This window comes from Anabrus simplex, chromosome 5 (genome assembly GCF_040414725.1).
Source record: "Anabrus simplex isolate iqAnaSimp1 chromosome 5, ASM4041472v1, whole genome shotgun sequence".
In the NCBI taxonomy this organism is placed as follows: domain Eukaryota; kingdom Metazoa; phylum Arthropoda; class Insecta; order Orthoptera; family Tettigoniidae; genus Anabrus; species Anabrus simplex.
In genome coordinates this window covers 341,798,854-341,814,538 of record NC_090269.1, presented here as the reverse complement: position 1 = coordinate 341,814,538, position 15,685 = coordinate 341,798,854, and the positions used below count along the sequence as shown (strand labels likewise).

Sequence of the window (15,685 nt, the reverse complement as noted above, 5' to 3'; positions counted from 1 at the left end):
TGTAATGTACATACACTGTGCGATCAAAAGTATCTGGACACCTGGCTGAACATGACGTACAAGTTCGCGGCGCCCTCCATCGGTAGTGCTGGAATTCAATATGGTGTTGGCCCACCCTTAGCCTTGATGACAGCTTCCACTCTCGCACGCATATGTTCAATCAGGTGCTGGAAGGTTGCTTGAGAAATGGCAGCCCATTCTTCACGGATCATTGCACTGAGGAGAGGTAGCGATGTCGGTCGGTGAGGCCTGGCATGAAGTCCGCATTCCAAAACATCTCAAAGGTGTTCTATAGGATTCAGGTTGAGACTTTGTGCAGGCCAGTCAATTACACGGATGTTATTGTCGTGTAACCATTCCGCCACAGGCCTTGCATTATGAACAGGTGCTCGATTGTGTTGAAAGATGCAATCGCCATCCCCGAAGTGCTCTTCAACAGTGGGAAGCAAGAATGTGCTTAAAACATCAATGTAGGCCTGTGCTGTGATAGTGACTTGCAAAAGAACCAGGGGTGCAAGCCCCCTCCATGAAAAGCACGACCACACCATAACATCACCGCCTCCAAATTTTACTGTTAGCACTATACACGCAGGCAGATGATGTTCACCAGGCATTCACCATATCCACACCCTGCCATCGGATCGCCACATTGTGTACTGTGATTCGTCACTCCACACAACGTTTTTCCACTGTTCAATCGTCCAATGTTTATGCTCCTTACACCAAGCGAGGCGTCATTTGGCATTGACCTGCGTGATGTGTGGCTTATGGGTAGCCGCTCAACCATGAAATCCAAGTTTTCTCACCTCCTGCTGAACTGTCATAGTTCTTGGAGTGGATCCTGATGCAGTTTTGAATTCCTGTGTGATGTTCTGGATAGATGCCTCCCTATTACACTTAACGACTCTTTTCAACTGTCGGCAGTCTCTGTCAGTCAACAGACGAGGTCGGTTGTGTGCTTTCGTGCTGTACGCGTCCCTTCACGTTTTCACTTCACTATCACATCAGAAACAGTGAACGTAGGGATGTTTAGGAGTGTAGAAATCTCGCGTACAGACTTCTGACACAAGTGACACCCAATCACCTGACCATGTTCAAAGTCTGTGAGTTCCGCGGAGCTCCCCATTCTGCTCTCTCACAATTATGAATGACTACTGAGGTCGCTGCTATGGAGTACTTGGGAGTAGGTGGCAGCACAATGCACCTAAGATGAAAAACGTATGTTTTTGGGGGTGTCCGGATACTTCTGATCACATAGTGTATATTGGCCTTCCCTTTGCACTTAATGATAAAGTACATTTTGTGAACTCTGGGAAGAGTTATAGGCCTCGTTCAACATGAGTAAACAACTCAAACACGAGATCGAACATTTTGGTCCTCCGGTGCCCGATGTGATTCAGTGACGATATTATATCTCGTATAATCTGCGCATTTAGGTCTATTCGTGATTACAGTTTATTTACGTGTGTTTATATTTGTGTGAAGTACGAATGTGTTCGTTTTACCGCCAAGCCTACAACCACCCGTGTGTTAGGTACTGTGAAGTAAAGTACAAACAAGTGACATCAACTAACGTGCCATATATGTAATTCACAACCATTTTCTTCATGAAACACTGTGACGTGTGATGTGATTGAGTTCTAATACAATTCTCATTAATTTTAAACTTCGAGATTGATGCGTGTGTTGCCGCCATCTTCCGCAGACGAATACAGTCTAGTCAACACAATTAGTGGAGATTCCAAGGAGTAGTCCAGATACGTAGCAGTAGTTCCAGAAGTGACCACCAGGATGCAGCCCAGCCGCTCAGGGCTCTTGGTTTTCAGCCCTGCTGAGGAAGGATACATCCTCCTGATATGTAAGTAGTCTGGCATTCCCAGTCCTTATATTATATCCATTATTTCTTGTTATCCTTCACCATGGACTCTGTCCAGTGAAAAGGTCTCATAAAGAAGAGAGCAGTTGTTAAGTCTCGTATAAAGTGTATAGCTAGCTTTGTCAGTGCATTTAATGAAGGCTCTAATCTGAATGATATTCGAGTTAGGCAAAGGCCACTATGTTCAAGTAAGGAGGAATGCAACGATCTCCAACCCAGTTAGAAATTAACGATAACGAAGAAGTTCACGATGCAGTTTGGGCATCCATTGAAGAACTCATCCTAGAAATAGAATCTAAGATGGAAACTCTATTGAATGCAAATTCGAGTGCAACTTTCCCCGCAACGTCTCGTTCTTCAAATACTAGTAGCATGCATGAAATAAGACTCCCTACAATTTCACTGCCAAAATTTATGAGAATTATTTCTGAATTTATTCACTTTCGAGATACCTTCCAGAGCCTGGTAATTAATAATTATGCCTTAACAGACATACAGACGTCCTATTACCTACTATCATGCTTATCGGGAGAACCTCACAAATTAATTGAAAGCTTGCCTGTCACTGAAAGCACTTTCAAGGTAGCTTGGCAATTAATTTTTCAGAGATATAACAACCACAAATTGATTGTAGACCTACAAGTTAAGCAACTGCTAGATCTTCCATCAGTTAAAACAGAATCAGCTAAGGATTTAAGAGTGTTGTTAAATCAACTGCTGAGCAACCTGAGCACTATCGAAGTAACGGATATAGATGTACCTCTGCATGAGGTTTTGTTATCTCGCTTAGTGCTAGATCAAATCAGCCTCAATCTAAGAAAACAGTGGAAAGTTAAATCCTCAGATAAGAAGTTCCCTCCCTTAAAGGATTTAGTAGCATTCTCGGAGAATTGTTGTCAAACTCTGGCGCTAATCAACCCCGAAAAAACACCAAAGCGACAAGCAACAGGTCGTACCCAAAAATGGTGATGATAAGGGCAGTAAGAAATCCTTTGTCACAACAGCAACTCATTGTGAGCTGTGTAAAGCTTCTCACACCCTGACAAAATGCCCTAGATTTCGTGAAGCCAGTGCTGGATATAGAATAGATTTCACCAAGAAGTGTAAACTTTACTTCAACTATCTGGGTGCTAATCATACTTTGAAGGAGTGCAGTTCAGGAAATTGTCGAATCTGCAATAATGGACATATATACTCTGTTGCACAAGGAGCAGAGTACTTCCTACAATGCTTCTACTACATCAGAAACCAACCAGACTCAGCAGCACACCTACTGTGCTGTGAAGAGCAACTATACTCATGTAGAAGTTCTATTTTCAACAGCTCTTGTAGTGGTTACAGACAAATATGGGAATGTGCATCAATGTTGAGCTCTACTTGATAGTGCGTCTCAAATGCATTTCATGTCCAGGCATTTGGCAGATGGCTTGAGGATTGAATTGAGTTGGCACACAATGCCTATAAGGGGAATTAGTGATACTGCGGCAACTGAATCATCACATATTTGTCAGATTCAAGTTACATCCAGGGTCACAGACTACATTACCCCTATTGGTCGTGCTGTACTTCCTTGCACCACTGGTCAGCTCCCTACAGTACAGCTTGACACATCTGACTGGCAGCTCCCACAGGACATTCCCTTGGCGGATCCTCAGTTTAGTACACCAGGTGAAGTTTATTTACTACTGGGGGCTTCTGTGTTTTTTGACATACTGCATCGTGGTCAACTCACGAGAGAAAATCATCCTGTACTACAGGACACTGAATTTGGCTGGATCTTATCAAGCAAGATACCACCACATTCTCTAAAGTCTACCAGCAAGAAAGTAATGTTTTGTCTTGTGCGCAGCAATGAACTGCACACACAGGTCGAACGGTTCTGGCAATAAGAGGAAGTAAAGATGTATCCCCCGCATTCTAAGGAAGAAAGTCAGTGCGGAGAACACTTTGTTAACAACACTACTAGGGATTGCACTGGAAGATATGTTGTAAGACTGCCTATTAAACCACATCATGAGGAACTTGGGGATTCATTTAAATACGCTACTTGTTGTCTCAGTCAAATTGAACAGCAGTTACATCGCCAACCGGACTTGAAGAAGGATTATGTCAAATTCATGATAGAATATGCTGATCTTCATCACATGGAACTTGCGACAATGCAAACCAATAAGCCAACATATAACCTGCTGCATCATGCTGTAATTAAGCAGTCCAGCACTACCACTAAGGTCAGAGTCGTCTTCAACGCCTCTGGTAAAACTATTAATAACGACTCGCTGAACGAAATCTTGATGGTTGGACCTACAGTGCAAGAAGACTTGTATTCTATCATCTTGCAATTTAGAACACACAAGTATGCCTTCACTGCAGATGTTACAAAAATGTACAGGCAAATTCTAGTTCATCCTGATGACCAAGATCTGTAACGCATTGTATGGCGTTCATCTCTGAATGAACCTATCCAGATTTATCGACTTTCCACAGTAACTTATGGTACCTCGGCAGCGCCTTTCTTAGCCACGAGATGCCTGGTACAACTTGCCAACAATGGTGCACTGCAATATCCAAGAGCGTCTGAGATATTACGAAGAGATTTCTATGTTGATGATGTTCTGAGTGTAGCAGATACCATTGAGACGTACTCAGTCTGCTACAAGAGCTGATCAAACTACTCAGTAGAACAGGCTTTTCTCTTCGTTAATGGTGTGCTAACCATCCCACTCTTTTAGAGCGCATACCTCCTGAGCACTGAGAGTCACAACTGCCCTGGAGTCTGGATGACAAGGAAGAGGACACCATTAAGGCTTTGGGACTACTGTGGCATCCTGTAAAGGACATCTTCCAGTTTGTAGCTACCAGTCACCCAGAAGACCACATTCTGGATAAAATGTAGTGTGCTATCCTGCATTTCATCCATTTTCGATCCTTTGGGACTCTAGGGTCCAGTAATAATAAAGTGTAAAATTTTCTTGCAACACTTGTGGCAAGCAAAAGTAAACTGGAATCTGAGTTTACCTCCTGAGCTATTAACTACTTGGGAACAGTTTCACGCACATTTGCCATCACTCAATTACATTCGCATCCCTTGAAGAGTGACAGGAGACAGAGAAATTAAATGATATGAATTACACGGATTCTCTGATGCTTCAGAAAGGGCCTTTGGAGCATCTGTTTACCTACGGAATATAGATGTCAAGGATAATGTAACAGTAATGCTGTTAAGCTCCAAATCCAGAACAGCACCTCTGAAACAGATTTCCCTCCTTAGACTTGAACTATGTGGTGCATTACTCCTTGTAAAATTAATGGATAAGGTTAGAACTGCACTTAACCTAAAAATTGAACGAAACTACTCTTGGACAGATTCTACTAAAGTAGTAGCTTGGCTTGCAGGAGAGCCCGCATCGTGGAAAACGTTTGTTGTTAACCAAGTGTCTGAGATACAACAACTTTTATCTGTAGAACAATGGAACCATGTGACGTCACTGAACAAGCCAGCTGACATCATTTTGAGGGGGATTGAACCATATCTTCTTCATGACAATCTGTTATGTTGAGCGGTGCCATCCTGGCTCTTATCGGCCACAGTCAGCCTGGCCTGTTAGCAACATGAAGAAAACTCCCGAACTCACTGATGTACCAGAGCAATGGAAACCAGCTGTTTGCTTACTTGTTGTCAGTCATTTCCTTGAAGACTTAGTCAGACGCTTTTCTTCTTGGTCACGGCTGGTGAAAGTCATGGCCTTTATATGAGGTACATGAACAACCTCAGGTTTACTGCTTCAAGGAGGCAGGTGGGAAGTCTGACTGTCATAAAACTTCAAGAGGCATCACACAGGATCATTCGTACTGCCCAAGAACGAGAATATGGTAAGGAGCTTCAGGATTTGCAACTTGGCAGACCGATCGCAAAGGACAACAGGTTGAAGTCTCTTCATCCCTTTGTGGATGCAAACCAGATGCTTTGGATGGGCAGCAGATTGGAACAATTTCAAGCTCCGTACAGCCAAAAACATCCCATCATCCTTCCACCTAATCATCATGTGACCAGGTTGTTAGTAATGTGTGAGCAAATGCGACTTCTGCATGCTGGACCCAACTTTTGCTTGCAACCATTAGACAACGATATTAGATACCTACTGGTAAGTCTATCATTAGGCATATAACGCACAAGTTGAAGGCAAGTACATCAATTCAAGTCATGGGCCAGCTCACACCACAGGGTAGAACCCAACCGACCATTTTTGAACTGTGGAGTTGACTATGGGGGTCCACTCTACATTAAGCAAGGGACCCATAAGAGCAAAATAAAGGTAAAATGTTATATTGCTCTATTTGTCTGACCAAGGCAGTCCATCTTGAACTTGTCTTTGACCTGTCTACTAATGCATTCCTAGCTGCTCTGCGTAGATTTACATCCCGTTGGGGTGTCTGCCAGAATATCTACAGCGACAATGCAAGTACATTCGTGGGAGAAAGAAATGAGCTATGGGAGCTTCACACCCTCTTCAGATTTCAAGTACATCAGAGGAAAGTGGATGACTTTGCATTTCAATGTGGAATGCAGTGGCATTTTATTCCACCACATGTTCCTCATTTTGGTGGGCTGTGGGAGCCTGGCATAAAGTCTACTAAGTCCCATTAAAAAAGAAGGTTGTAGAAAATCTTGTACTGACTTTTGAAGAAATGTCCACATTGTTAGTCCAGATTGAGGCATGCCTGAATTTGAGACCAATAACCAAATTGTTTGATAGTCCTGATGACTATTCTTTCTTGACTCCCGGCCACTTCCTGTTTGGAGAACCTCTCACAACCACCCCAGAGCCAGATTTACTTGCAGTTTCAGGTTCTCGTCTGTCTAGGTGGCAGCTACTTCAGTGCTGCAGGCAGTACATCTGGAAGCGGTGGTCAAGGGACTATCTGTGTCAACTGCAGCGTCAGACTAAGTGATCAGCAGGAAGGGTCAACCTTCGACCTGGATCTCTTGTTCTTCTCAAGGAAGATAACTTGCCACCTCTTGTGTGGCAGACAGGGATCATGGTAGATACGCAAGCAGGGGCCAACGGCTTGGTGCGAGTTGCCACTATTCGCACTCCCAAGGGGACCTTCAAACGCCCAGTTGCAAAACTTTGTCTCCTCCCAGAATAGGTCGTGAAAAAGTGTAATCTTTCATTTGCTAAGCCTTTCGATTGTACATTTCACATTTTCAGTGTGAGTGCTAATTTTTATTGTTCTTAATATTTATGTTTGTAATTTATATATAAATTAGGTGGGCAGTATGTTGAACGCCATGTGTATGTTTGTTCGTCAGAGATCAGCACTACTCGGACTGCTACATCCTCGATGGAAGGGGAGACGGGTGACGCGCTTCAAGGGTAACAGTGTTGAGTTTGGTGTGCTACATCATGGAGCACAGCGTCCTAATGTATATTTTGTACAGTTTAATTAGTTTAATGAATAAATTAGTTATGTGATGTACATATAGTGACCCTCCCTTTGCACTTAATGAAATACATTTTGTGAACTGTGGGAAGAACTATAGGCCTCGTTCAACATGAGTAAACAACTCGAACACGAGACCGAACACTCAGTTCAATACGGAGCAACTATGATGTTTTTAACTTTAGCTGTTATCAGTTAGTACAGAATCTACCTGATTGGCAGTCGCATGAATGCCATGTTTCCTTATGCATTTGTTTATGTGGGAAGGTGGTACTCCGCACATTCATGTTTGTGATTGTAGTGAAATTGATTAGTCTAACAGCATTATCATTGCTTTTCTTTCCAACTTTTGCATTGAAATCACCCAAAATCATTTTGGCATTATGTTTGGGTAATTTATTCCACAGTTCTAACAAATCCTCATAAAAGGAGTCTTCAACGTGATCATCCTTGTCGTTTGTTCACCAGTGATATGTTAAACCATTTAGAATGTACCCTCAAATAGCATAGTCTTTCATTCACATGTTCAAAGAACAGCACTGACGATACTAATGAATTTTGGACACAAAATGCAGTACCAGATTCGTGTTGTCCAGTTTCTTTACCACTCTTAAAAAGATTATACTTCTCCATGTCCTGTATACCATTACCTAATAATCTAGTGTCTTGAATTGCAGCAGTTTCCACTCTATACGTCTCCAACTGCTGGCCAAGGATTTTGAAGGATCCAGTTTTATACAGGGTTCTTACATTCCAAGTTCCTATTCGTAAAGTCTTTTTCCATTGCAGGGTCATCATTTTGATATCCATTCTTATTCATCCGAGGCAAATGTGAGATATTCATAACAGCCTCTTTTTTTTTTTTAATGAAGTAGAGCCGTTAACCCTATGTGCAACCCCCAATCTGAAGGGCCAGGGAATTTTCTGTCAGGGTTGCCATACAAAGGAAAAAATTAAATGTATCGTCTTAATTTTTCCTTTGTAAAGTGAAAACCGTCAATACGGAATGATTCTTATATCTTGTAAAGGGTTGTATTCCTTAGCCGACCAGTCCCAGTTTTAAGGTGCCAGGTAATCGCCCTCACCCCTTCTTTTAGAATAGGATTTGCTGGTTATAATATATAGCAAATAGCCAAATATTTCTTGAGTTTTAGCAGGTATACTTATTTGACATGGGTGCAGCCCCCAAGGTTCTCAACCAGTCGATGCTTGGGCTACCGGTACCCATTCAGGTCTTTAATGGAGTGGTTTCCCGTTCCCTTCCCCATCCTATGCCGTTGGCCATCTAGTAGCTCTTCCGTCTTTAGGAGCAGTTTCTCATTCCAAGGACAAAAGAGTGCCCTTCCACTCATCCACCCTCCTAGGAGGCCGTTGGCATTTGGTAGAAGGTGGTCTCTTTATACCGGGAGATATTCGGTCCCTGCATTCGTTAGCCGCCTGTATATAAGATATATATATATACAACCGTTGCCCCCTCTCTACCACGGGGAGGTGAATGTCAGGATTTCACAGTCATCGAAACTGGGACCAAAAGGCATTTCCCAATTTCTCTAGTTCTTTAGAGAGGAAGAATCGTGAAATACATGAACAGATATTGTGTGAAGACCCAGGGACAGTGCTACAGAGAAATATTACTGGTAATATTGCAATAATTGTTGTAATGAACTGAAAATATGTGAAGACTATGTTGGTTCATAATCATGATTTATCTTCCGGGAGGTTCAGAAAAATTTATGTTTTCTATTACTTGTGGGATAGGAATTTTATGAGCTTGTAGTAAAGCAGATGAATATTCATGTCAAATATTTACAAGAAACACTGGCACGGTTGTTACTACTGGGCAAAACATTATGCTGATGAAATAAGGGTGTGTAGGTGTTCTCATTTATATGAGTTTGGTTGTTTTACCTGAAATTCACAATTACTTCACATGAGACTTTTGTGTGTGCCTGTTAGTAAGGCACACAATGACACTGAAATGTTTTAGGAAACGTACGCAATATTTAGATTCAAAATTAGGGTGAGTACAAATATACACACATTTAGAAACAAAATGCAAAAGAAATTGCATTCATATCTTTATTCATTTGACTTCTATGTTGTTTTCTTTAAAGGGCAACAATATTTATACTATCAAAGAGTCCTGGAGGGGCGTGCCATTCCAGCTGATGAGTCCAAATGGCACGTCTGGACGAAACTCTGCATAATGCACACGGCCTAACCACCCAAAAGCTGGTTCTATTCCTGTGATTTTAATATTTATACTGCTGCATCCTAGATCTAAATGCCCCTGTCCATAAACATGGTAATTCCAGCTGGGCAGCCGCCCTCAAATGGGGAATGGCAAAGGTTTAAACTGGCTAACTCACTTCATTATGCCTAGGAGGTAGTGTTTTGAACCTTGGAAGAGAGCACAGAAAATACAGTAAACGTATGTTAAAACCTTGATTCCATATTTTTTAAAAACTTTCCATTCTGTTAATGGTTCTGTAGCTGTGCTTATTCAGAACAGCAGGGCTTTTTAAACTAATATTTCCAAATAGAAACTTAATCTTTTTGACAATACTGTTTTTTGTTAACTCAACAAAGATACAAATCTGTACTCTTTTAAGTCAAAGTAAGTTTTGGGGATATTTGCCTAGTGTTGTTCAAAATGAACACTAGAAAAATTTCTGTATTAATGTGTGGGAATGCTCATGGTTATTACAGTGTTTTTGTATCTTCAGGATGCAATCTCAAAATCTTCAACAATCAAGAATTTGCTGCACTTCTGTCACAGTCCGTGAGTCAAGGCTTCGAAGCTGTCTACCAGCTGACTCGCATGTGCACTATACGCATGAGTTTTGTGAAGGGCTGGGGAGCAGAGTACAGGTAAGAAGTAATTCATATGCAGTACAACCTATTTTTTTACACTTTTCAAGGTATGGCAGAAAAAGGGTTTTACTCACTAATTCTATAGCTGAAATCATTCATAACACACATTCTCATAGCGAATAATTAGAAAAGTAGTATTAGTAACAAATACTATACAGCACACCGTTAAAATTAATGCATAAATTATAACCAATTCATTGTTCAGTTTGGATGATAATTTTAATTCTTATTTTAAGTATATCATTGTTGGTGACAAATGTTTTACTAGTGATATTTTTTTTTCTGTTAATGACTATTTCTTACCTTAATTAAACAAGAACTCCGATATTTTGGATTGCATGGTATAAGAAGCAGAGATACTGAGATTGCCAGATTCATTGTAAATGCAGTGTGCATTGTGAGAGTGCATTCATTTTAAATTATTCCATTTTTGTTTCCTAGCATTATTTAAAGTATTGTTTTTACTGTTTTGGTACGTACATTACTTTCATTAGTATATTGTATTTTGTATTAGTATATTGTATTTTCATTAGTATATTGTGTTTCCCATTTTCACACCAGGCAAATGCTGGGGCTGTACCTTAATTAAGGCCACGGCCGCTTCCTTCCAATTCCTAGGCCTTTCCTATCCCATCGTCGCCATAAGACCTGTCTGTGTCGGCGCGACGTAAAGCCCCTAGCAAAAGTATATTGTGTGGGTTGGATTTCCATGCAAATGCATGTTCCTAAATAAGCTAAATAAGCTGCTTAGACTTTTGAAACTTTGCAAATATTCGTTTTATGACTAATCAATTCCAAATAACCGTACTTTTTCCGTGCATGTTTGCATGTTTTGACCTTTTTGGGAGAAAATTAATGCATAATGCATATTTCAAAAATTTTGGATTTAATAGCAAATAATTGGACATTTATAGTATATTGGATTATATGACTTTTCTTCTGACTTCGATGCATATATTATGTTAACTTGCATGATAGTGAACTTTGATTTGCAGAATTTGGGACCACGTACGTCCACGTTATTTGTCTATCATTGAGAGAGAAAGGAAATGTATTCCTGGCATACTACTTGACAACCAAAGTTAGATGCATAGAGGTCTTTTTTTTTTTTTTTTTGCTAGTTGCTTTACATCGCACTGACACAGATAGGTCTTATGGCGACGATGGGACAGGGAAGGGCTGGGAGTGGGAAGGAAGCGGCCGTGGCCTTAATTAAGGTACAGCCCCAGCATTTGCCTGGTATGAAAATGGGAAACCACGGAAAACCATTTTCAGGGCTGCCGACAGTGGGGTTCGAACCTACTATCTCCCGAATACTGGATACTGACCGCACTTAAGCGACTGCAGCTATCGAGCTCGGTGCATAGAGGTCTTATAATCTAGTTAGCCAAGCACTTTGTTATCTGTTGCTTGAGTAAACATTGACATAAGCGGGAAGATCCCGGCGTCGAACGCTCTAATCCTTAGGAATAAGGTGTCCCAGTAAAAACTGAACCCTAAATTTTGCACTACTAAATGACGCTATTTTTTTTCGTCTATGTTAGATGGAGAAATAAAAACTTGAATCATACTTCTGTGACGCCGCGTTACTGAGAGAGCAGTTTACAAACCTTGGTTTTGAACTGAATCTTGTTTTGTTTTCCTGGAGTTTCCTACCCCGAAATCCCACTAGTCACACGTCTGAGGCCAAAATGATTGCAAAAAGAAGGGAGTTGGAAAGCAGCACGCTAAGACGCTTCAAATTGTAATTTACCAAGCGAGTTGGCCGTGCGGTTAGGGGTGTGCGGCTATGAGCTTGCATCCAGGAGATAGCGGGTTCGATTCGCACTGTCGGCAGCCCTGAAGATGGTTTTCCATGGATTCCCATTTTCACACCAGGCAAATGCTGGGGCTGTACCTTAATTAAGGTGACGGCCGCTTCCTTCCAACTCCAAGGCCTTTTCTATCCCATTGTCGCCATAAGACCTGTCTGTGACGATGCGACGTAAAGCCACTAGCAAAAAAAAAAAAACCTGTAATTTAGTGTTGGACTTTGCTGTGAAGTGTTGGTGTTATGCCACCTGTTAAAAGTCTATGAATAGACCTCATGTCTAAAAGGGTTGTGGAAAAGGAATTTCTAAGTGATTTTCTTAAAAGAGATAACTTCAAATATACTTCGTCCTAAATGTCTTCGTTTAAGTATGAACCTGTCCCTTCTGTGTTCAGGAATGTTCTGTCAGATACACGGATGAACTTAAATGAAGAAAATGCGGATAAATTAGTTGTTGTACAGTGTTTTACCGCCTTTGCTGGCAGGACCTAGTGTTTACAGTGCACTATGTCTTCTAGTATAGGCTAGAGCACTTTTGTTACTTTCATAAATTTGTCTCTGTCTTATCCTTGGCTTTGACAATATGAAAGTGACTGAGGTATGAGCGATGCTAGTAATGCCAATCCTTATGCTGCCAGTCCCTGCTATGAATGGTGTGAAAATGTTGCTCATAGGGCCGGTTGGTGTATGCATTTCAATGGACTTGGCAGACTGATATGTAATAGCAACTCTGGCTCGGTGAGGAAAGCAACGGGAAACTACCTCACTTCTAATTTCCCTAGTACGCCTCTTCAGTGATGCTTAGGCCATCTATGACAGCTGATGGCAGAGCTGTTGAGGATCCCACCAGCGGTATCGCCGACGGACTGAACATACATACATACATACATACATACATACATACATACATACATACATACATACATACACAGTGTTTTAAAAGGAAATGAAAACAATGTGGAACTGAATTTTGATAGTGCATATTTTCTAGTGTATTGTGCATGTTCCGTCATTTGATAGTGCATGAATGCATGCATATTTTGAGACTTGATAGTGCATGGAAATCCGGGCTCTAGTTATAAAGCATATATACATAAATTTAGGATTTGCTAATTGGTCTGCATTTCATAGCAGAATAAAATGGCAAATGCTAGCAGCAATTCTAGATGACCTTGAAGTAGCTGATCACTCAGATGTACCAGACTATGAATTCCATATACCTATACAATTCCCAGAAGATGAAAGGGATTCAGATTGTGATGATGAAGACTGTACAGATACTGAGAGTGACAATCTCACTACACTGGAAAACAGGAGATAATATAATCCACCTACTTCTTTCCCGTTACCTGCAATACATTCCTAGCCACAGCTGCTCTACATTCATAGTCCTAGAAGAGCATTTGGGTCAACAACAAGCATTATTTTAAGTAGCAGTAATAACAACAACATGCTGAAGGACAAGTGTATAGCTTTATCTGAATGGAACCTCTTATTGGCTTAAAATCTTTGAGGATGTAATAGCTGTATTTCAGTTGTTTAAGTAATAGATGCACATCTAATTTATTTGTCATTCTAATCAAGTAATTGGATTTTGGTAAATATTTTTTCCCTAAAGAGATTGATTTTCCTTGAAACATGTACGATTAAATAATATATATTAAACAGTTTTTTGTATAGTATTGACAATTAAATCGAAATAAGAAATTAAGTGGCTCAACCTATTCAATACAAGTAAATAAGAAATGTACTGTTACATTCTTATTTGGTTAAAAGTGGTACCGGTTTCGACCACCAATCTGGGTCATCATCAGCCGATTAAAAATATGAAAACAATGCATAGGAAAACAAAGAAGTAAAGGATAAGTCTTTCACAAAAGCAGTTCAAGAAGCAATATAAGACAATAGAGGTTAGCACTGCACGATTTTAAATCATAAAATTCAGAAGAAGTCGAGGATCAGTCACTTATATGTAGCAAGGCGCAAGTCCCTGAAGCGTAGCACAACACACGCAATGTCCGGCCCTGTGTCTTAAAATATTCACGAGAAGGGGTGAACAGATCATTAAACAAGCTTACAAACACGCAATCTCTGGCACTGTGTCTTAAAATGTTTACGAGAAGAGGTGAACAGTGTTTGTAAGCTTGTTTACTGATCTGTTCACCTCTTCTCGTAAACATTTTAAGACACAGTGCCAGACATTGTGTGTGTTGTGCTACGCTTCAGGGACTTGCGCCTTGCTACTTATAAGTGACTGATCCTCGACTTCTTCTGAATTTTATGATTTAAATCATGCAGTGCTAACCCCTATTGTCTTATATTGCTTCTTATCCTTTACTTCTTTGTTTTCCTATGCATTGTTTTTGTATTTTTAATCGGCTGATGATGGCCCAGATTAGTGGTCGAAACCGGTACCGCTTTTAACCAAATAAGAATGTAACAGTACATTTCTTATTTACTTGTATTGAATAGGTTGAACCACTTAATTTCTTATTTCAATTTAATTGTGATACAGTTCAATACGGAACATTATGAAATTTTTATCTTTAGTATTGACAAGGAGGATCATATTATCCCCTGCATTTCTGTGTAGTGAGATTGTCACTGTAAGTAGTTAATACGGACCACTATAATCCATTAATATGGTCAAGTTTATAGATTCAGACCGGGCGAGTTAGCCGTGCCGTTAGGGGTGTGCGGCTGCGAGCTTGCATCTGGGTGATAGTAGGTTCGAATCCCAGTATCGGCCGCCCTGTAGATGGTTTTACACGGTTTCCCATTTTCACACCAGGCAAATGCTGGGGCTGTATCTTAATTAAGGCCACAGCTGCTTCCTTCCAACTCCTAGGCCTTTCCTATCCCATCGTCGCCATAAGACCTATCTTTGTCAGTGCGACGTAAAGCCACTAGCAAAAAAATATACAGTATATATATATTCAGATCTTGACATACGAAATCTTTTCTAGCTTCTGGCTTCAGCACTTGAGACCGCACCAAGGCAGTCAGCAATCACTGCACTTGAATTTAACACAGATTCTGGCACATCTCTTCGTAACAAGAAAATCCTGAAGACTACATGCCATGTTTGTTTCCTGCACAAGAGTCAAACTCTGTTGAACACTTTGATGCAAATCTTCTGCTTCCTTATCATCATATGGATTCATGTCACTTATAATATCTATTGTTTTAGTAGTCGGTATGATGGAATACGTATTTTTTATGTTACTTTGTGTTACTTTCCTCTAATTCAAAATCCTTGGTTCTGTTGCAAAATTCAATTATGTTGTTGAGTACTGTTGTCGAAGTAAACTTAAAATTTTTCTTTACAAAAAAAAAAAAAAAAAAAAAAAAAAAAAAAAAAAAAAAAAAAAAAAAACTGTATAAACTTTGCCATCATATAGTATTCGGGAGATAGTAGGTTCGAACCCCACTGTCGGCAGCCCTGAAAATGGTTTTCAGTGGTTTCCCATTTTCACACCAGGCAAATGCTGGGGTTGTACCTTAACTAAGGCCACGGCCACTTTCCCACTCCTAGCCCTTTCCTGTCCCATCGTCGCCATCAGACGTATCTGAGTCAGTGCGACGTAAAACAACTAGCAAAAAAAAAAAAAATTCTAAAATTTACTATTGAACTTACGGATGTGTTTATTTTATAAATAGTGTAGTTTTAATATTCTTTT

General features: G+C 40.5%; 1 protein-coding gene across 6 annotated transcripts in view; it reads left to right on the top strand.

The window, feature by feature from the left end:
- Positions 1-15,685, top strand: part of Smox (Smad on X) — a 273,080-nt gene that overhangs the window by 231,045 nt on the left and 26,350 nt on the right. For all 6 annotated transcript variants that reach the window (XM_067147627.2, XM_067147626.2, XM_067147628.2 and 3 more), the window contains one exon: positions 10,048-10,192. In XM_067147627.2, the coding sequence (XP_067003728.1) occupies positions 10,048-10,192 (145 nt within the window). The remainder of the gene's footprint in view (positions 1-10,047; positions 10,193-15,685) is intronic.